A 20,739-nucleotide genomic window follows, 5' to 3' on the forward strand; every position below is an offset into this window, starting at 1 on the left:
TCTGTCACATAAATAAATAAAATCTTTAAAAAAAAAAAAAAGTCTTCTATAAGATGAGTACATAGATGGAGAGAAACACAGTGAGCCTTACGATTGCTGCTGTTACATTGTCTCATCCTTCAACTGGGACCAAAATTCATGATCTCCAGTTTTTCTTCTCTAATAAAATCCTATACGATGATGAAAATCCCTCTCTGTGCCCTCGCGGCTCTCCCATGTGAATTTCGATACGTAGTGGCTTCGTTTCAATTTACATACAGGTGGTCTCACCGATGTGAAGCCTGGTTTGAGCCTCATTTAATTCAGATTGGGGTTTAGGGTGCCCCGTGATAATATTTTCGGTCAGTCGGTTGTTACTGGTCATGAATGGACTGCCTTATGGTCAGAGTATGTGGTCTTTATGATGCTGATAATGGGACACCTGTTCTGATGATCATTTCGATCTCCTGGGGCTGAGTCTGCCAGTTGCCTGAGCAGATGAATTTTTCTCATCATCTTTACTAAGGGTGCATAGACTTGTTTTTCCAGAGTTAGCAGTGTTGAAGGCTTTTAAATGCATCTTCTACATTTTCTCATAACTGATGCTGGGTAGAGCTTACATCCTTGACAGAATTCACTGGCTTGGATTCCTAGAAAGCTGTTGGAAAGTGGAGACTGTTTCTCATTCTTCTTCTCTTAACTAAGTTCCCTTTGCTCTCTTTCCCAGTTGCTCCCTGGAAATTGGATGAAATTCCCTGAATTAGCACAAGCAACTTTGGGATCATTGGAACGAAGGTCATGGCCTCAGTAACACAACCCTCCAAACACAAGAGTCCTCACTCCCCTGTAGCAGGTCTTTTGGGGTGTCCCTGGCTGCAACAGACTTCCTTTCTAAACATATTAAATGAAGTGAACCCCTAGTTTGAGTAAGAAGCATCTTAGGGGGAGATTTTTATAACTCAAGAATAAATGATAAAACTAGTATGGGGCCAGTGTTTCTTGTTTTTTGTTTTTAAAGATTTGCATTTAGGGGCGCCTGGGTGGCGCAGTCGTTAAGCGTCTGCCTTCGGCTCAGGGCGTGATCCCGGCGTTCTGGGATCGAGCCCCACATCAGGCTCCTCGGCTGGGAGCCTGCTTCTTCCTCTCCCACTCCCCCTGCTTGTGTTCCCTCTCTCGCTGGCTGTCTCTCTGTCACATAAATAAATAAAATCTTTAAAAAATAAAAAATAAAAAAAATAAAGATTTGCATTTATTTATTTGACAGAGAGGCAGCGAGAGAGGGAACACAAGCTGGGGGAGTAGGAGAGGGAGAAGCAGGCTTCCCGCTGAGCAGGGAGCCCTATGCGGTGCTATCAAATAAATAAATAAAATCTTAAAAAGTATTTTAGGGGGCGCCTGGGTGGCTCAGTCCATTAAGTGTGGGACTCTTGATCTCAGCTCAGGTCTTGATCTCAGGGTTGTGAGTTCAAGCCCAATGTTGGGCTCCAGGCTTGGCGTGGAGCCTACTTAAAAAAAAAAAAAGTAGTATTTTAGGCAGGACAGTGTTGTATGATTCCTTTATATGGAATTTCTAGAAGAAGTAAATCTAGAGACAAGGTTGCAGATCAGTGGTTGCCTGGGGTCGGAGGTGGGACCAGAAATTGACTGCAGGCTAGCAGGAGGGAACCTTTGGGGATGGTGGAAATGATCTAACACTGGACTGTGGTGACGATTGCACAACTCTGTAAGTTTGTGAAAAATCACTGAACAGTCACAGACGGTGGATGACTTTGACAGTCCGTAAGTCATGCCTGAATGAACCTGTGAAAGCAGGAAAGGAGGAAGGAGGGTAAAAGACATCCCAGGTCTTGGACGTCCACAGCCACGTGGTGCCCGAAAGCTCTGCTGAGTTCAGCTTTGGGTATTTGGGGGGGACCTGGGGGCAGGGGACCCAGCCTGTGGATGAGAGGGCTGTCGCGCTTGGCCCTTTCCCCCCAGTCCCACCCCCTTCCTTCTTGGCTTACTGCTTTGTCCACGAATCTGGGTGCATTCAGGGCCTCCCCATTTGCCCAGACCGTGCGGAGGGAGCTCCATGCAGAGGAAAAGGACCCTGCCTGGGAGTCGGATCCCTGGACTCCACTCCAAAGAGTAGCAGGGAGGGAGGGCTGCGGCTTTGGGATTCCTTCTGCCCCCATGCCCACGTCCTAGGTTCCTACAGGTGCACCATGGGAATTTGTAACAATTGGTTTAACAAACATATCAGGCCCCTTCTAAGTGCTTTACAAATATGAACTCGTTTCATGCCCACGGCAACGCTAGGCCGTGGGCCTATTTCCCCATTTTATAGCAGAGAAAATTGCGGCACAGAGAGGCTAAGCAAGCTGCCCAAGGTCACACAGCCAGCTGAGGAAGGGATGGAATTCCACCCCGGGCTGTCCCGCACCACACTTGTCTCTAAGCCCTAAGTGGGGAGGCGTCTGGCGGGGTCGTGACTGTGGGTTCTTTTTTGTGCTCCCCACCGGGATGCAAGCTCTGGGAGCCGCCCACTCTGTCTGGAGGACAGAGAGGCACTGGATGAACATTGCAGAATGAAGGGAGGCTTGGGGCTCCGGACGGCCGAATCCCTTCCTGACCGCCTGAGCTCTCCCGCCGCGCTCTGCTCCGGGAGCTGTATTCCTGGCCGGGGTCTCCAGCCCCAGCAAACGGGATCCTCGGGGCGACGTAAACGGGCCTGGACTGTCGGACAGAGCAGAACCCGCTTTTGGCGGGGCACGCGCGCCACCTGGCGGCCGAGCTCCGCCAACACAGCGCCGCCGGGAGACCGGGAAGGTTTGCTCTGGGCGAGGTGGGGCCGCGTCTGAAAGGGAGTGTTCCTGGCGAGGGTCTGGAAATCAGTGCGAGGCTGGGGGCCGTCTCCCAGTGGCTTCCAGACTTTTCTGACCGTGATGCACAGTAAGAAATCATTTCACATTAACATAGTTTCAGGAAATGCCACCCTGTACGGTATGATTTTTTTTTTTAATTCTACTCTGTTCCTATTTTGAAATTCTGGTCAGATCCCCTCAAATTGATTTACTGACTCTAACAAGTCTCCACTGACAATCTAGGAAAGGGTTTTCCACTATCCTAGATTATCTTCAGGTGGTTTTTTTTGTTTGTTTGTTTTGGGTTTTTTTGTTTGTTGTTTTTTTCCCCAGCTGACAAAGATTACGATGGAGAAAGTCTTAGCACCCAGATGACTCCCTAGTGGTATTTTTCCACCACGTTGTGCTGTTGCCAGGGATCCCCCACCAGCTCTGATTTCAAGATAAGCTGGGCTCAGAGAGGTGAAGACACTTGTCCAAGGCCACATAGGTTGTATGCGGCCGTGCTAGTTTCTGCCTCACTCCTGGAGGATAGAATTCACTAAATGCTCCAGATTTCACTGCTATTAACTACAGTTTAATTCAATCCTTTCTCCACTTTTCCGATAAGATGGAGCTGCACTGGCCGGCTGGTTTTTTATACTGTGTCATGTAGATTAATGACATTCCAGAGTTCACGCTTGAATATGTGAGTCTCCATATGGAACAGAGTGAATCCAAGATGGCGCAGTCTTCGTGGAGGTGACAAGCACTAGCATTTCCACCACCATCACCACATCCCCTTCTGACGCCAGCAGCGTCACCAGCATGACCATCGTCCCTGCTGTCAACCACGTCGCCACCTTCCCTCACCCCCACCAACCCCACCCTGACACTCATCGTCACCACGGTTGCCAATGTCACCACCACCACCTTGAAAGCAGGGATCGGGAAGCCCCCCGTTGTCTCCTAGCTACAGCCTTGGTCCAGCGAGCCTGCATTCTCCGTCCCTCTCCCCACCCAGGGCCAAAGGGGATGTGACTGTGACATCGAGGGCAGAGCTGCCTTCTTGGGAACCCAGAGCATTCCCGGTTTGAGTCTCTGGCTTCTCTGTCAGTGGCCTCGGGTGTATTCTGGGCTCACGGTGACCGTCTGTAAACAGCGAGCCCAGCCCTGGACCAGGGGAAGGCGGAGGAGGGTCTGCTCAGTGTAGGTCTAGGACCCTTGAGGGGGTTGGGAGGAGGGGCTGCTGAGGTCACTGGGGTCACTGTGCTCACTCTCCTGTCTTCAGAAAGAGAGAGGAGGAAGTCATTGTGGACAATAGGTAGGACAGGTGGTCACGACTCTGCTCCACACCAAGATGAGACTCTCTGGGTCCCAAAGGTGAGTGCGGGAATGGCAGCTTCACTTCCAGAAGCCAGGAGAGCTGCTCTTTCCATTTCCTTCCTGAAATACCAGTTTTTACATTTCTTGTGCCCTGTTCTATCCCCGGAAGCTAGTACAATTATGGCACATAGTACGGACTCAATTAAGATTTGTCAAAGTAACGGGGAGGGAGAGAGATGTCCCTCTCCCCTGCAATTGTAAGGAAAGAAATAGTGGTTTTTTTTTGTTTTTTTTTTTTTTGTTTTTTTTTTTAGATTTTATTTATTTATTCGACAGAGAGAGAGACAGCCAGCGAGAGAGGGAACACAAGCAGGGGGAATGGGAGACGAAGAAGCAGGCTCATAGCGGAAGAGCCTGATGTGGGGCTCGATCCCAGATCGCCGGGATCACGCCCTGAGCCGAAGGCAGACGCTTAACCGCTATGCCACCCAGGCGCCCCAGAAATAGTGTTCTTTATCATAAAGTTAATTCAGAGGATCTGAGTTGATAAGGTGTGAAGAAGACAACCTTTACGAGAATATTAATTTTGTCCGGTGCACTAGAGAGATTGTGGAAATTACTAACTCCCTCCAACGGGCTCTGTTCCTTATTAATATTACTCAGAAGCAACTTCAACAGGGTTTCCTGGGATGCCAAAAACTATAGAAATTGTGGTCATGTCCGGTGACCGTTCGCTCTGGAAGGTGTTCACCGGATGGGTTGTCTTCCATTTGCTGCCTGGCTGACGTCCTGCATGTAGGCTACAAATCCGAGTAAGCTTTCTCATCAGATCAGGAGATCAATAGCCTTTTCCTCTTTTCCCATATGCATGATGGAAAATTAAATCCCATGACTCAGATGGATTAATTATTTTACAAATAAAACTAGTGAGCCCACGTGGAATTACATGGTACCCGGACCTCATACGACTAACGTCCGGGATGGCTGAGCGTGGGAGGTGGCGACCCCTGCTGGCTGCCTAGAAACACACAGGCTCACCGTGAAGCTTGTTAATTCCAAACGGGCAATTTGTTTTAGTCTGAAAGGCACACCAAAATAAACTACAAAGGTCTGAATCAAGAGAGAACCTAATTTCCGTTGTTCTAATTTTCTCATATACTCTTTTTTTTTTAGGTAGGCTCCAAGCCTAATGTGGGACTTGAACTCCCAACCCTGAGATTAAGCGTAGCCCCTCTGCAGAGGGAACCACCCAGGCACCTCTCGTCTTTTAAATTTTTTTTTTAAGATTTTTTTTTAAGATTTTTTAAGACAGAGAGAGAGACAGCCAGCGAGAGAGGGAACACGGGCAGGGGGAGTGGGAGAGGAAGAAGCAGGCTCCCAGCGGAGGAGCCTGATGTGGGGCTTGATCCCAGAACGCCAGGGTCACGCCCTGAGGCGAAGGCAGATGCTTAACGACTGAGCCACCCAGGCACCCCTCGTCTTTTAAATTTTTATAAACGTTTGTTGATTCAAAAAGGAAGTAATATCCTTCCTAGAGTCTTCTAGCAAACATACTCCCTTACTGTTTAAATGTGCGTGCTTCTGTTAGGGATTTCTTCATAAATTTTGTACCTAAAATTCTGTATCGAGAATTCATCACTTGTACAACAAAAGAATGACTGGTACCACCGGCCTCTTAGTCTTGCGGTGAAAATATGCATTTATACCTCTGTGGGCTGATAGAACGTCACCGGTAGAGAACACACAATTTGTCGTTCCACATTACCCGTATTGGAAAGTGCACGCATGAAAGTTAAGAAGTCCGATTAAAGTGTTTTGCTCCTATAATTGACCCTGTGATGGTGTGTGTGGGTGTGTGTGTGTGTGTGTGACAGTAACCTGCGTGACTGCAACATCACTGAGACCCACAAGTTCAGGGGTATCCCACTGAAATACGCAGGTGGTAATTCATGCTTCGAGGCAAGACCAAAGCCAACACTGATCGGCACATTTTGGACAATTACTGAAGCCAAGGCCAAACTCTGATGTACCCCAACATGATTCCCCGACTCCCTGCCCATGTGGAGGGCATTTAGAGCTTTCATATAAGGTGGGAAGCCACACCTTCCTTTCCGGCTCAGGACCCTGCTCCAAGATAACCCTCTGCAGTGAAAAGTTCCTTAAAACCTCTGTGATCTAGCAAAGGAGCAAAAATGGGGTCTTCCTGCATTAGCATATTTTAATCCCCATCTTCAGATTTGTTTTTTAAGATTTTATTTATTCATTTGACAGAAATAGATACAGCCAGCGAGAGAGGGAACACAAGCAGGGGGAGTGGGAGAGGAAGAAGCAGGCTCCCAGCGGAGGAGCCTGATGTGGGGCTCGATCCCAGAACGCTGGGATCACGCCCTGAGCCGAAAGCAGACGCTTAACGACTGAGCCACCCAGGTGCACCGTGATTTGTTTTTTTTTTTTAAGGGTCAAGCCAGGGAGGTCAAGCACTGTCCACTTAAGGGGACCTGGTTGATCTCCTGGAGGTCAGAGGTCATGATATCCCACTAGAAAGTTCTGGAAGGCTGCGATCACAACTAGCTTATGCACCGTGGGTTGGGGTCCAGAGGGTAAGACCAGCCAGTCCATTTGGGGTCCGCTTGGCCAAGAGCACATCCTGGTTTATCTTGAGACTATCCTCCTGCTATTTAAAGTGCCTTCCTGGGGAGCCTGGGGGGCTCAGTCGTTTAACGTCTGCCTTTGGCTCAGGTCAGGATCCCGCGCTCGGCTCTCTGCTCAGCGGGGAGTCGGCTTCTCCCTCTCCTCTGTGATATCTCTCGCTCTCTCTCAAATAAATAAAAATAAATTCTTAAAAAGATATAAAGTGCCTTCTTTTTAGATCAGGCTTTTGTACTGGTACCAAGGAGACCGTTTTTGGTTTTTTCCGTTCTTTTTGTTGTTGAAGGTTTCAAACTGTTGAGGCATTAGCTTTGTTCGCTGGCAACAGAGCCTTTTTGCTGGCAAAAATTTTAAGGCAACTTCCATTTTAAAAAGGTTTGGAATTGGGTAGGCACTACAAGTCAAGGTTTTTGCTTTTGGTTTCATTCTCTTTCCTGAAAAGCCAGTACCGATGGGGAGGCCTCCCCAGATGACAGGGCCAGGTGAGGAGAGAGGAAGACTGGGTAATCCGAACGAGTGAGAAGCACTATGTCAATTTCTGCCTTCATGGACCGTCATACACATGATCTCAGATAGTTTCGAGCATTATATTCTGTGCTGGATACTGTTTCTAAGGCTTTACATGGACCAGTTCATCTCTTCGCACAAGTCTTTGAGGTGCGTACTATTATCCACCTATTTTACGGACAATGAGCGAGGCCCAGAGCATTACCTTCCTTGATTGGGAAGGTGGATGATGGAGTATTTGTCTGGATTTGGTCAGATTAAATTCAGACAGGGCATCGGCAGGACGGGAAAGAGGGACACACGGTGTTCTAACCCCCGTCCCTCCCATACCACCCCACAGCGGGGAGAGGACAGTCTGCTTCATCTCTGTGACCCCCTCTCTCCTTCCAGGCACAGGGACGGACTGCACTTCCCACCACCTCTCCCCTTTGAAGTTACTCATTGTCGAATGACCTGCTCGAGCCAACAGATGCGCGTGAAAGTGACGTGCGTCATATCCGGGCAGAGGCTGCGAGACCCACTTCAGCTTTGCCGCTTTGTCTCTCTTCCCGGTGCCAAAGAACTGGCAACGCTCCGGAGAGATGCTCTTCCCTCGGCCTGGGTCACAAGGATGATGTGGAGCAGAGCCCCAAGGTGACCCACAAAAGACCGGTAACACTGGCGAGTAATCAACCTTTGCTTCACGAGGCCACTGAGGTCCTGGGCTTCTTTGTTACTCTAGCATCACCCAGCCTATCCTGACTGATACATCCTAGTTTTCAGTAAAGCCTGGCATGTAGTGGTCTCAAAAAAAAAAAAAAAAAAAAAGGGGGCGCCTGGGTGGCTCAGTCAGTTGAGCGTCTGACTCTTGGTTTCAGCTCAGATCATGATCTCATGGGTCGCCCAGCCCTGCCGCGGGCTCCCTGCACAGCGGGGAGTCTGCTCGAAGATTCTCTGTCCCTCCCCCCACTCGCTCTCTCTCTTTCTCTGTCTCTCTAAAATAAGTAAATGAATCTTAAATGAATGCATGCATGCATGAATGAATGAATGAATGAATGAATGAATGAATAGCAGGGACTAGAGACAAGGTCATGAATTTCCGGGCTGGAGGTAGAGGAAACAGCCACATCTCAAGCTTGCTCTCACATATACACTTGCAACCAGGCTGGGGTAAAAGTCAGGCTCTGACCTTTATTTCCTACGGTCACAGTTCAGGCCGACCCTGACATCATTGCTCCAACTCTTACCCCAATGCTCAGTACTGGGAGCTCCTGGGGAGGGCGAGGAAGGAGGAGCTACAGAGACAGGGACGTGAGGTACAAGGAGAGCCTGGAAGATGGATGCAGGAGAGGGGATTAGAGGTGCAGAAGGTGAAACAGGACGTGGTGGGGCGGGGGGACAACCGGAAGAGTTAGGGCAGTGCTGGGGAGAGAGATGCGAATCCAGGACAGAGACACGCTAAATGGAAAGCTGGGAGAAGAGGAAATTAGAAGACAGGAAGGGAAAGGAGGGTTTGGAACGGAAAGGGAGCAGGAGACAGAGCTGAGGACATGGTGAGGAGTGGATGGAAACAGACGGTCACGGTGCAGGGCAGATGCAGGGCGGGTGCAGACTTATGCGGGGAAATTGAGGCAGAGATGCCGAGAAGGCTAGCAAGCAGCCACGGGCAGGCTGGGCGCCCTAGTCTTTGCTGGTGATGGAGCCCGGGTCGGTGCTGGAGGTGGGGCCAGGGCTCGAGACTTGGCCTCTGCTGGACCCGAGGCCGCCACTCGACTCTGACCCGGTGCCTCTGCTCTCCGCACCTGTGCGGCTTTCCTGGACGCCACTGGACCCTACGTATCCGGTGGACCCCAGGTAGCTACTAGAGCTGGGGGTCCTGAAGGTCACACGGCCCCCCGTGGAGCCCCGGCTGGAGAGCGGTGCTCCCATGGCGCTGGTGGAACCGAAGGTCACGTGGCCTACGCTGGAGCTGGGGTCACCAAAGGTGACACGGCCGACGTTGGAGCCGGTGGCACGGCCTGCACTGGATGTCAGGATGCCACTCGTCCTCTGGCTCAGGATGGACCCAGGGATGATACTGGGGCTCTTGGCGACCACGGCGGGTGAGCCTGAGGCGACCCTCTGGGTACTGGAGAGGCTGGGTACGCTCGGGGTGCTATCGACCTTCCTCACGGCCTCAGCCAGCTCCCTCAGCTGCTGCTCCCGCGCCTGCTCCCGCGCCTCCAGCTGTGGGGCAGGCGAGTTAGGGTCCCAGGAAAGGGCCTGCCCCAACCCCGCGGGGCCCCCATCCTCACCAGTTTTTTCACTTGGCTCCGCAGCTCTTCCGCGCTCATTGGAGAGTCGTCTTTGGCCTCAAAGCCTGGGGTGTCCTCTCTAAAGTGGGGGGAAGGCAGGAAGGGAGGACACTCGTGGCCACAACAGGCCGATGGCTCCTCGTTGCTAGACCCAGAGACCGTTAGCCAGGCCCTGGCCAGCCTGAGTGCCCTTTGGCTTTCTGGTCTACCTGGGCCCAGTTCCGTTCTCTGCAGCCCGGACTCCTTCTGGTCCCCCCAAAGCACCCACTCCTACCTTCTACTCTCCACAGAGCCACACTCACCTTCTGGTATCCAAGAGCCCCCCCAAAACCCTCCATCCCATTCACTGTCCCCTCAGCCCCCGTGGAATGTCCTTCCCCTGCTCCTGCCACCCGCCCTGTGCCTCACTGGTTGTCCGGGAGCTGAGGCAGGGCCACCTTCTTCGGAAGGTCCTCAGGGCTCTGGCCCAGAACCAGGAGGGCAGCGTTACCCAAGCTGGAGGAGCTATAGTTCTGGAGGGTGGATAAACCAGTGGTCAGCTCATCCCCAAGGCCCCGGCATCTGAGATTCGGGCTCCCTGTCCCGCCCCCGCCCCCGAGCCCCCTGCATCTCCACCTGAAAATCTAGGTAGGCCTGCACAGACAGAAGGTCCACCAGCCGCTTCTCGATGAGGCCCAGGAAGAGGCCGATGTCCCGGTCTCGCATGCGGGTCTTGACCCCCAGGAGGTCCTTGATGACGGTGTTGTCACACCGGGCCCTGGTGAAGAGCTTCTGGATGTCTGAGGTTGGGGGGGACAGGCTGTCACAGACTCAGCGCCCGCTGGGGGCCTGCCCTCTCCTGCCCTCGGAGGCTTCCCCCTCCGACAGCCAGGCAGCAGGAGAGCGTGGCCGTGGGCCTGGCCACGGGGCCCAGAACCACAGAAGGCAGAAGGTGAGGGAGGTCAACGGGAAAGCTGACAAAGGCACCATTAACTTTCAAGGACTTCTCACACCTCCGTCAGAAACACCCGACTTCCCTCTCACCCAGCAACCCCGCACCGCCCCATCTCCCCCAGAGAAGCATTCACATGGGTGCTCCACGGGAGAGGTCGGAGGACAGCCATGTGCCACCAAGGTTGCCTTCTTTGTTTTTTTTTAATATTGGCCCCCACCTGCACCCGACTGGATTAGCCGTGGCCTTGGCTGGCCCACCAGCCACTGCCATGAACCACCCTCGGCTCTCACAGTTGGCCCGTGCGTGGCCCACTTGTATCTGGTTACTGTCTCAGGGGAACTGGCTACTGTTGGTGACATTAGAAGGCACCTTGACACAAATCCGCAGCCCACGGCACTGAGTCTCCACTTGTCCCCGAGCTGCCTCCACCTGAGCTCCCAACTCCTATATAGTTTCCTGCTGGGGTCCCTCCCTGAACATTGAGCTCGGGGGCATCCCCAAACCCACTCCTTTTCCCAAGTACCCCCGCCAGGCCAGACCCTGTGCGGACCCCGACACCCCCCACACTGCCTGTCGGTCTGATACCTTTGGGCCCGTCCCCTCCTCTCCATCCTCCTCCTCCAACCTCTCTGTCCACGGCCTCTCCTGCTCACAGCCCTCCCATGGCTCCCCAGTGCCCCAGCCTGGCACCTCTTCAGAATCCGCCCCCCTCCACCTCCCACTCACACCCTTGCACCCCTTCTCCACACAAAGAGCCTACATTCCTACAAGTATCTCCAGGCCTCGGCCCCACCTGCTGGGGGCACCCCCACCCCCAACTGTTCAGTTAAATACTCATCCTCCAAAATCAGCCTCAAGCATCACCGCTTCCAGGGAGCCTGCAGCCGCCCCAGCAGAGCCGGCTTCAGCAAGCGGCAGGTGCAGGGGCTCAGGGCGCCCACACTCAGGGGGCCCCACCTTGGGCTTGGTCCTCTGCTGTCCTCATCATGTTTAACAAAGCGCCCTACCTTTTCATTCTGTGCTGGGCCCAGCCGATTCCGGCAGAGTTGAGGCTCCCACAGTGCCTGAGGGCCCTCCGTCCTAAGCCCTGGGATGGTGGCGAGTACCCAGCACCCCTGCTGGTCTCCTCCCACCCCTGCCCTGGGGGGCCTTCTCACTTAGCACCAGGCGTGGTGCGGTCCCGCACGGTCATGGTCATATCAGGACAGAGAAAAGGAGGCTCTGGAGCTAGGGGAGCTCCTAGTGTGACCCCACGGTGGCTCCTCTGCTTGCTGGCCCAGGACACCTTCTCAGCTTCCCCACGACGGCCGGCCCATCTGCTTTTCACCACCACCCACCAGGTAGCACGGCCATCCTGTTGCCAGGGGGGCTCAGGCCCGGGAAACCACACACCAAGCTTCCCAAACGATGGAGCTGGCTTCAAACCCAGGGCAGCCTGACTCTTGAGCGCTCTACACCGGAAAGCAGGACGGACGGACGGACGGATGGATACGGGATGGACAGACAAGCCAGCGCACGAAGACGCTGTGGAACGTCTCCTCGTGGCCGGCCCGGCTGAGCCCTCCGGGTGGCTCATGGCATCCTCCCACATGAAAAATTTGGGCCAGGCGCTCACCGGCCTTTAGCTCCTCCAGCTGCCGCCGGAGGTCACGGAAGCTGGCCTCCACCCGGACGGTCTCGGCGTGCACCTCGTCCGTGCGCTGCTGCAAGTCCTTCCGCTGCTGCTCTTGCTGCGCGCGCACTTTATCCTCGCTGGTGCGCGTGCTCGCCAAGGCCTCCTGCATCTGCCGAGCGGAGCACGTGCCCATTGCCGGGGCAGCTCGGGGAGGGGGGCGGCGGTGGGCAGAGGAGATGGGGGACCGGGGAGCGGAGGGGGAGGGGGAGGGGGGCCTCACTCACCTCCTTGATCTCCTCCTGCAGATGCTCCAGCTCCGAGTTCTGCTCGTTGATGAAGGTGAACTCCGTGAAGTTGCGCTCCTCCACTGGAGAGAGGCGGGAGAGGCGGGTCAGAGAGCCGGCGACAGAGGGACACACACGACACGGAAAGAGAGATATCGAGACAGACAACAGACACAAGCGCGCAGAGTCAGAGAGAGACGGAGACGGAGAGGTAGAGGCACAGAAAGCCAGGGGGACACAGAGGAAATCGGAACAAATCAGAGTAAGAGAAAGAGACAGGGACGAAGTCAAGAGAGACCCAGAAATACTTCGAGACACAGACACACAGAGGAAGAGAGAAGAGAGGGCGAGAAAACAGCGGAGGTAGGGAAAGAGAGACCCGGGAGAGGACAGCAACAAGCACCCGGAGGGAGAAACACAGAGGTTGAGGGAAGATCTGGAGAGAGACCGGGAGGCCCGGAATGGGGAGGAAGGGGGAGATAGGGGCGGGGAGACAGACACAGCCAGAAACAAACGGACATGAAGACGCACGGAGGGGACTGAGAGATGCAGGCCAGAGGGAGACTCACACAGGAGAAAGGGCTCAGAAGGCTCTAGACGGGCAGGGAGAGAGACTGGGGACAGCGCAAGAGAGGCAGAGGCAGGGCGGCCGGGAGAGGGGCGAGAAGGGCGCCAGACGCCCGAGTCTGCAGCGCAGGTGCCCGAGTCCCCAGGGCCCAAGAGGTGGCCCTCGGTGACCGTGACGAAGCTCAGCCTGCGCCTAAGGGGGGGGGGGTGTTGCTGGGGGGCCCCCGCACCTGGACCTCCTCCCTCCCCCCGCCGGCGCGGCCCGTACTCACTCTCCAGGTACTTCTCCACCAGCAGGTCCGGGTCGCGCTCCCCAGTCAGCTGGGACAGCTTGTTCATGGCGTCCTCGCAGCGCATCACCAGCTTCTCCTGGGAAGTCCTCCGGAGGCCCTCGGCCACCTCCCGGGCTGGGGGAGGAGGGGCGCTGAGGTCGGCGCCCGCGGTGGCCAGGGGCGCAGAGGGGCCTGGGCAGCCTGAGCCAAGGCCGCGCGCGCCCTGCCCGCTCCGCGTCCGGAGACCCCGAGCCCCGCGCGCTGGCGGCCTCGCGGGCTGCGGAGGCGGCGGCCGGGGCCTCACCGCGTTTCTCGCGCTTCTCCACGACGGCGGGGTCCGGCTGCCGGTCGTTGTTCTTGAGCTTGAGGAAGCGGTGCAGCTGCTCCAGGTGCGCGATCTGCCGCTGCAGGGTCTGCACCTCCGCGTCGTTCTGGGCCACCTCCTTCTCCGCCCGCTCCCGCAGCAAGCCCATCTTGCTCTTTGCCTCCTCCCTGGGGGGGGGGGGGGGTCAGGGGTCAGGGAGACTGGGGGATCGGGGTCAGCCTGGGATCCCAGGGCTGGCGCAGAATCAGGTTGCAGTTTCCCCGAGGTCATGAAAAGCAGCAAAGTTCCTAGGTTCCTAGAGGTCCGGTTAGGTTACGCGGGGCGGGGTGTGTGTGTGTGTGTGTGTGTGTGTGTGTGTGTGCTGGGCCATGGAAGGGACTGATGGGGCATTGCTGCGTGCACGCACAGGGTGACCGTGGGAGCCATGGAACAGGAGGCAGGATGGCGAGGAGGACACACTCAGAGATTATACTCAGGCCCAGAAGGGGTAGGCCCAGGTGATAAGGTAATGATTGTGCTGGAGTTTGGGGGTCATGCGGTTGGAAATATAAGAGGCTTGACCATTCAGGGCGTCATGTTGGCCAGGCGGATGACATCACCAGCACTGACGCGCACACCCTGTTGGGGTATCAGAGACGCTCTAGAAGCCTCCATCATTGAGCCCCTTCCGGCCTGCCTGTCTGAGAATGTGGCTTTTAAGCTTTTGAACACAGCACAGCCCACTGTAAATTCTGAGGGTCTCAAACCTATTTCCCAGGTCACAGAGTCAAAGGTCAGAGGGTCATTATGTTGGGAGAATAGCAGGCCAGTGTCCTCAGGTCCCTGCCCATGGACCATTCTAGTTCCCACCTTCACTCCTGGGCCTCCACCCAGAGCACCAGCGTCTTGTTCTGTTCAAATTCCTTTCAGACCTACGCATATCAGTCCTCCTGGGGAGGAAGCCTCCCCTGGCACCCACCAGCCCAGCCCCGGTGCCACGTCCAGGTGCTGGTGACTGCCCTTCAGGGATTAGGACTCACAGTTCTTTCTGTGCCTTGGGCTCCATGCCAACCGAGGGGCAGGGAAGAGGGGCCCCCACTTCCTGAGAGGCGGGCCCTGCCATTATTACGGTCATGTCACAGTGGAGGAAACAGGCTCAGAGAGGGGACGTGACCTGCCCCGGGTCATCCAACAAGGAGGCGCTGGAGACGCTGGCTGGCTGATCTGACGGGGAGTGTCCACAGGCTACCTGCCCGGGGCCTTCTAGCTGAGACCACCCTGTCCCTGTTCCCAGCTGCACCACCTGCCGCCATCAGCTGGAAGAGCATCCGCGGAGACTCCCACCGTGCACACAGGCCACCACGCGTGGCACTTGGCAGAAGAGAGGAGCTGGGCCCCTCGAGTTCTCTCTCCAGAAACCAAATTGGGAACGGCTAAGAATGTCGAAGAGCAGGGAGCTGTAGCTAGGGGGACGCACGGAGAGAAGCCATAGAAGGTCATATTCTGAAGGTCAAGTTCCGAGGAAGCCAAAGCCATGTGTGAGCAGAAGCCACGAGAGGCAGTCGGGGCTCTGAAGGGGTCGTGACGGACCAAAGGCAAGAAACTGCAGAATCGGCCACAAGAAGGAAGGAAGTACTGATCCAGGCTACACCGTGGGTGAACCCCGAAAGCGTTATATTCAGCGAAACAAGCCAGACTCCAAGTCACATGCTGTATGGTTCCGCTGCCATGAGATGCACGGAGCACGGAAGTCGGTAGACGCAGGCAGGAGAGCAGTGGTTTCCAGGGAACTGGGGAAGACAGAGTGACTGCGTATTGGGTACCGGCTTCCTTTTGGGGTGATGAGAGCGCTTTGGACCCAGATAGAAGCAAGTGTCCTGAATGCCACTGAACTGTACATTTCAACATGGTGAATTTTGTTACATGCATCTTAGCAAGGAAAGAAAGAGGAAAGGAAGGGAAAGAAAAGGAAAGGAGAGGAGAAGGGAGGGGAGGAAAGGGGAGGAAAGGGGAGGAAAAGTCACAGCAACTGTCTGGTAGATTTGGGCTCTCACGATGTCCTGAGGAATCATGCGCCATGAGTAAGCAGAAGTCAGGAGGTAGAAAGAAGCTAGCGAGTAGGACGACTAGGACTGGGATGTAGGAAGCCACTGGAAGTAAGAGAACAGGGCTGAAACTCAGACAGGAGCTGAGCTGGAGGGAGAGAGAGCAGGGAGCTCCTGGCAGCCCCTGTGACAGAGACGGGCCAATAGCACAACAGCCTGGGCTTCAGACCCCACACACGCAACTCCATCTGAAGGTGGCCTGAGAGGATCTCCGTCCCTTTCAGCCAATACTGATAAGCAACAGTCTAATTCCTCTCAGGCCCCGATGCTTCCCCAGCCCCTGGCTCCGGCACCCACGAGGCCGCGTGCACCACCCTGATTCATTCTCTCCGCACCCCGTGTGCTATGCGCGATGGGGCCAAAGAGGGTAATCCACACATGCCACAAGTGGGACCTTGCCGGAGGAATTGGGAAGTCAGTGGAGGAGGGAGAAGGGCACCTCATAAAACAATAATAGGTTATGACAGTCTATCTCCGGAGTTCTGACCCCTCCCGCCCAAGCCTTAGGGCAAGGTGCCTACCGCGTGAGCTCTGCGTGTCCCGGGAGGCCTGGGCGGGGCCCTACCTGACGGTGTAGGCCGCTGCCGAGGAGACCATCAGGGAGCTGACCGTGTTTCGCAGAAGCTCGACTTCCTGCGAGAGAACAAAACCAACGTCCTTCCTACAGCCTCCTTACCGCAGGGCTTTTCTTAGGCCCCCGCAGCTCCCCTACGAGAACGGGGACTCCCGCACCATCCAGATGGGGGGACCGTCCTCATTAGCGGCCGCTGGGGAGAGGGATCTGAAAGAGGTACCGAGTACAGGGAAAGGAAACTGAGGAGTGGAAACGCGGCTCAGAGGGCTTATCCCGGCAGAACCCTCATCCCAGAACATTCCTACGAGCACCAACCCAACTTTGTGGTCGGGCTCAGAAATTTGCATGACTTTCATAATGGTGACCTCACGAACCTGTTTTCTAGTTCCAAAGAAATGTCTTTGGAATGTCTTTGCAGTATTATGGCTCAAAAGAATTCTTTCGGGAGAAAGAAGGGAGGAAATTATATATATATTTACACACATATATAATGTGTGTATGTATATATATATATATATACATGTATATGCGTATGTGTACATATATGTACACGTGTATATCTAAGTATACATCCGGTGTACATATATGCACAAATAAGTGTGTACACATACAGTCATTCATCTACGTATGTATATGAACACATACACAAGGAACGAAGTGGAAGAGATGAAGAGGAAATGGGGTTTCCCTGGAAGACCTTTTGGAGTACTTTTGGTTTGGAACCCCTCTTCAAGGTTCACATATTCAGGGGCGCCTGTGTGGCTCGGTTAAGCACCTGCCTTCGGCTCAGGTCATGATCTCTGGGTTCTGGCATTGAGCCCAGCGTCTGGCTCCCTGCTCAGTGGGGAGCCTGCTTCTCTCTCTCTCCCTCTGCCCCTCCCCCCCAACTCGTGTGAGCACTCACGCTCTCTCTCTCTTTAATAAATAATCTTTTTAAAAAAGATTTTATTTACTTATTTGACAGAGAGAGAGACAGCCAGCGAGAGAGGGAACATGAGCAGGGGGAGTGGGAGAGGAAGAAGCAGGCTCCCAGCGGAGCAGGGAGCCCAATGCGGGGCTCGATCCCAGGACCCTGGGACCACGCCCTGAGCCGAAGGCAGACGCTTAACGACTGAGCCACCCAGGCGCCACTCAATTCAATAATCTTAAAAAAAAAAAAAAAGCAACAACCAGGGGCACATGAAAAGCACACAGAAGCCAGCTTGAAGGGCTCCCACTAGCTCCCACTAACTTGCCTCCCTTACCTGGGACAAGTTGAACGTCATCATGAACAATGACGGCCATGGAGTAAAGTGAGAATCCACAAATGCTCACTGATAACACGCAAATACTTAGGGGAGGAGGAGAAGCTCTTCCTTAAGTAAAATGCTCTCTGACAAATGTAGGAGGAACGATAGAGGTAGAAGAAAAAATCACCATTTGGCAGCCATTGTGATAGAATAATCATCCAGGCAAGAATCATTCATGGATGCCCAAACAACCGAGTGGACACGTGTCGGGGAACAAGATATTTACCTGGTCTCCGAGAATCTCCACTTACTCCTCACAAAGGGAAAACTCCACTGGAGAAACGAGGCTGACCAAGGGGTCAACGTCAACATCACCAGTTAAGGGACCAACTGCCATCGTGTGTCTCCTACATACGCACACCCAGGACACAACATCACAACATCATGACATCACAACATCGCAACATCACACCATCTGTGATATTCCGCCCAAAATGCGCAACACGAATCTCATCGTGAAAAAAGATCAGACACACCCATGTTGAGGGGCTTTTGTACAACACAACTGGCTTCCAAAATGTCAAAGTCATGACGACAAAGCAGGGCTGAGGGATGGTTCCAGAACAGAGCCGTGGACAACTAAATGCAGTGTGGGACCCTGGCTTGGAGCCTGGAGCAGGAAAATCAAATTAGCTATAAAGGACGTCATTGGGACCATCGGAAAACTTTAAACAAGGACTATTTTGAATTGTAATAACATTGACATTCCTGACTTGGATAACCGCCCTGTGTTTCTGTAAGAAAATGGTCTCATTCTCAGGACATACACACTGACGTTCTTAGGGGCATAATGTCCGCAGTGTACTCTCAAATAGTTCAGCAACTGTAATAATAAATTATTTTCAGTAAAAATAGTACTTAGAGAGAGAGAGTGTGTGTGTAAATATGGCAAATTATCAATCTTGGTGAAAGCTAGACTTCTCTATACTATTCTTTCAGGGAAGGGAAGGTGGAGGAGAAAGGAAATGTCCTCAAGGGACATCAAAGGTTACAGAGATACCCACAGAATGTAAACGGTCTTGCTTGCTCATTGATTGCCCTGGCTGATGATATTCAAAATGACATCTCTGGCTTCTGCAAGTCTAAATGAGGCTGCTTTCTTTGTTAGAGGCATTCTGGAACATTCTCGAGGTCTCCATTGCCTCTGGACTCAAGTAAACCTATGACTCCAGCAGATTCCATACTTGAGGCCACAGTGATGGAGTTGAAGGGGTAACTCTTGCATCCTTTCCCCTACCCCAGCTGGGCCAAGGGGTCCTGGGTTTTAGGGCCACTGACCTTCTGCAGTTTGCGGTCCACATTCAGATAGCGGTTCCTCTCAATGCGCAGGAGATCCAGCTCCTCCCGCAGGGCCGCGTTGCGCACCAGCTGGTTGTCAAAGCGACACGTGACCTGGAAGGAGGGTGTGGGGGGGTGTACAAAGGTCCATCTGAGGCCTGGCCTGCCTCCCTCTTCCACACTCAGCCAAGGAGTGGACACTTGTCAGAGGTGAAGCCCGTTCCCAATCTGGGGACCCTGAGAGCATTGCCCAACCGCCCTAAGGACCCAGGCATCAGTCTCCTTTCCTTGGGAACCCTTCATCCGTCCAGGATCATGTCTCCTGATCCTTCTCGAGGAGCCCAGTATTTCAGGCCTGCATCCCTCCAGGAATCTGGTCCATTGTTTCTGGAACTTGACCCCATGCTCAGTTTTCCCCCCAACGCCCAGAGATCAGGTCTGGAAAGAGCCAAGAGGCTGACTCTCACCCTGTCCAACTGGTCTTCTAGGATCTTGATTCTTCGCCGGATCTTGACTTTCTGATCCAGGATGAGTCCTGGGGACCTGACATCCTTATTATGGGTAAAGATCCGGGTCTCCCACTCCTGGATCTGGAGGAAAAAGGAGGATACCTGTTTGTTGGCTGAATGTGGGAGAGACTGAGGCACCAAGAGAGGGCGAGTGGCTGAGTGTAGCTGCCATCTGCCATCCTTGTGGCCCCAGCCATCTGTTCTAATGATGCCCTCCTTCTTCTACCTCTTCTGCTAACGATGCCCAACCTTCCATGTGCTTCTGGCTTCCAAACACAAGCCACCCTACCAGCCACATGACCCAGGTCCTGACAATCACGGTACTTGTCCTAGAGGTGGATGGGTTGACTGACCCAAGTTGAGCCAGACTGAATCCCTTCCCGGTATTTTGGGGGAAATGCATGAGCTGGATGGGACTCCTGCAGTCATAGTTGGTCATAGTCGGTCATAGTCCCCAGAACGCAGAGGGTCCTGGGAGGATGAAGCCAGTAGACAAAGTGGAGACAAGAGACTGAGAGATGGGCACCCCTGGGTGGCTCAGTCGTTACGCGTCTGCCTTCGACTCAGGGCGTGATCCCCGCGTTCTGGGATCAAGCCCCACATCAGGCTCCTCCGCTGGGAGCCTGCTTCTCCCTCTCCCACCCCCCTGCTTGTGTTCCCTCTCTCACTGGCTGTCTCTCTCTCTGTCAAATAAATAAAATCTTTAAAAAAAAAAGAGAGAGAGACTGAGAAATGGTGAGAATGAGCTCGGACGCCATTAGACTCCCTGGGTCTGGTTATGCGTGAAACCACTTCCAACCCGTCCTCATTTCTGTGTTCATCTTTACTTATTGGGGGCATGCCGTCTCTCCAATTAAGCTGAAAGCTCCACGAGGAAAGATTTTTGTCTTTTTTCTGTGCCTAACACAGAATAGGTTCTTAATAAGACATGCAGATCAAATGAATACATGAATTGCTTAAGACTCTGTTTCCCAGGTGTCTGGGTGGCTCAGTTGGTTAAGCGATCTCAGCTCAAGTCTTGATCTCAGGGTCGTGAGTTCAAGCCCTATGTTGGGCTCTACGCTGGATGTGGAGCCAACTTAAAAAAAAAAAAAAACTGTGTTTCTCAATTTGTGTGCTGTTATGGGTTGGATTGTGTCCTGTTCCCCCCACCCACCCATGACCACCACCACCACTGCAAATTCATATGTTTAAAAGTCCTAATTCCCAGTACCTCAGAATGTGGCCTTATTTGGAGACAGGGTCTTTACAGAGATAATCAAGTTAAGATGAGGTCATTAGCATGGGCCCTGATCCAATATGACCAGTGTCCTTATGCAAAGGGGAGATTCAGACACAGACATGCACACAGGGAGAACGCCACCTTGCCAACACTTCCATCTTCGACTCCCAGCCCCCAAAACTGTGGGACAATAAAGTCCTGTCATTTCAGCCACCCAGAGTTTGTGGTAC

The 20,739-nt window shown here is 53.7% G+C and overlaps 1 protein-coding gene across 1 annotated transcript in view; it reads right to left on the bottom strand.

Moving 5' to 3' along the window:
- Window positions 1-8,942: 8,942 nt before the first annotated feature.
- The window catches only part of ODAD1 (outer dynein arm docking complex subunit 1), a 22,635-nt gene continuing 10,838 nt past the window's right edge, over window positions 8,943-20,739 (bottom strand). The window contains exons 5-15 of the mRNA XM_026481930.4: window positions 19,246-19,368; window positions 18,779-18,892; window positions 16,203-16,270; window positions 13,533-13,720; window positions 13,229-13,363; window positions 12,390-12,472; window positions 12,106-12,274; window positions 10,172-10,335; window positions 9,965-10,068; window positions 9,557-9,635; window positions 8,943-9,488 (exon numbers count right to left, since the gene is read on the bottom strand). Coding sequence (XP_026337715.3) covers window positions 8,943-9,488; window positions 9,557-9,635; window positions 9,965-10,068; window positions 10,172-10,335; window positions 12,106-12,274; window positions 12,390-12,472; window positions 13,229-13,363; window positions 13,533-13,720; window positions 16,203-16,270; window positions 18,779-18,892; window positions 19,246-19,368 — 1,773 coding nt within the window. The remainder of the gene's footprint in view (window positions 9,489-9,556; window positions 9,636-9,964; window positions 10,069-10,171; window positions 10,336-12,105; window positions 12,275-12,389; window positions 12,473-13,228; window positions 13,364-13,532; window positions 13,721-16,202; window positions 16,271-18,778; window positions 18,893-19,245; window positions 19,369-20,739) is intronic.

The sequence above is a fragment of the Ursus arctos genome, unplaced genomic scaffold (genome assembly GCF_023065955.2).
Source record: "Ursus arctos isolate Adak ecotype North America unplaced genomic scaffold, UrsArc2.0 scaffold_19, whole genome shotgun sequence".
NCBI lineage: Eukaryota > Metazoa > Chordata > Mammalia > Carnivora > Ursidae > Ursus > Ursus arctos.